We start from the raw sequence: 388 nt of genomic DNA, 5'->3' as shown, positions 1-388 counted from the left end.
ACAGAGAGGAACTGTTCTGGGCTGCGTTTTCCAAAAGCATCGTAAACTTAAATTGATCGTAGCTCAATTGGTTTCAATGGGTCTACGACGTAGGCCTACTTAAGTTTACGATGCTTTTGGGAAACGCAGCCCTGTTCTGTTCTTGATGTAGACTTACCAGCCAACACGGACGGCAGCAGAAACACCGATGGGACAAAAGGAACAAAATCCAAAACTGAAAGAAAAAATACATGTGCATGTATGAAACACATACAGAATACATTCTTTCGGTGGTGGAGTAAGACCCCATGAACCAGAGGTCTTGTGTAGCTTAAAAACCACAAGTTATCTTATTATAATGAGGACCTTGACACTGTAGGTCTTGGAACAGATAGTTAAGACAATTATG

General features: G+C 41.2%; 1 protein-coding gene across 1 annotated transcript in view; it reads right to left on the bottom strand.

The window, feature by feature from the left end:
* Positions 1-388, bottom strand: part of LOC107577691 (histamine N-methyltransferase-like) — a 22,348-nt gene that overhangs the window by 5,766 nt on the left and 16,194 nt on the right. Inside the window, exon 2 of the mRNA XM_016263738.1 lies at positions 148-176. Within this exon, the coding sequence (XP_016119224.1) occupies positions 148-176 (29 nt within the window). The remainder of the gene's footprint in view (positions 1-147; positions 177-388) is intronic.

This window comes from Sinocyclocheilus grahami, unplaced genomic scaffold (assembly GCF_001515645.1).
Source record: "Sinocyclocheilus grahami isolate Dianchi unplaced genomic scaffold, SAMN03320097.WGS_v1.1 scaffold6871.1, whole genome shotgun sequence".
NCBI classification, from domain to species: domain Eukaryota; kingdom Metazoa; phylum Chordata; class Actinopteri; order Cypriniformes; family Cyprinidae; genus Sinocyclocheilus; species Sinocyclocheilus grahami.
This window is presented reverse-complemented; position numbering and strand designations above follow the sequence as displayed.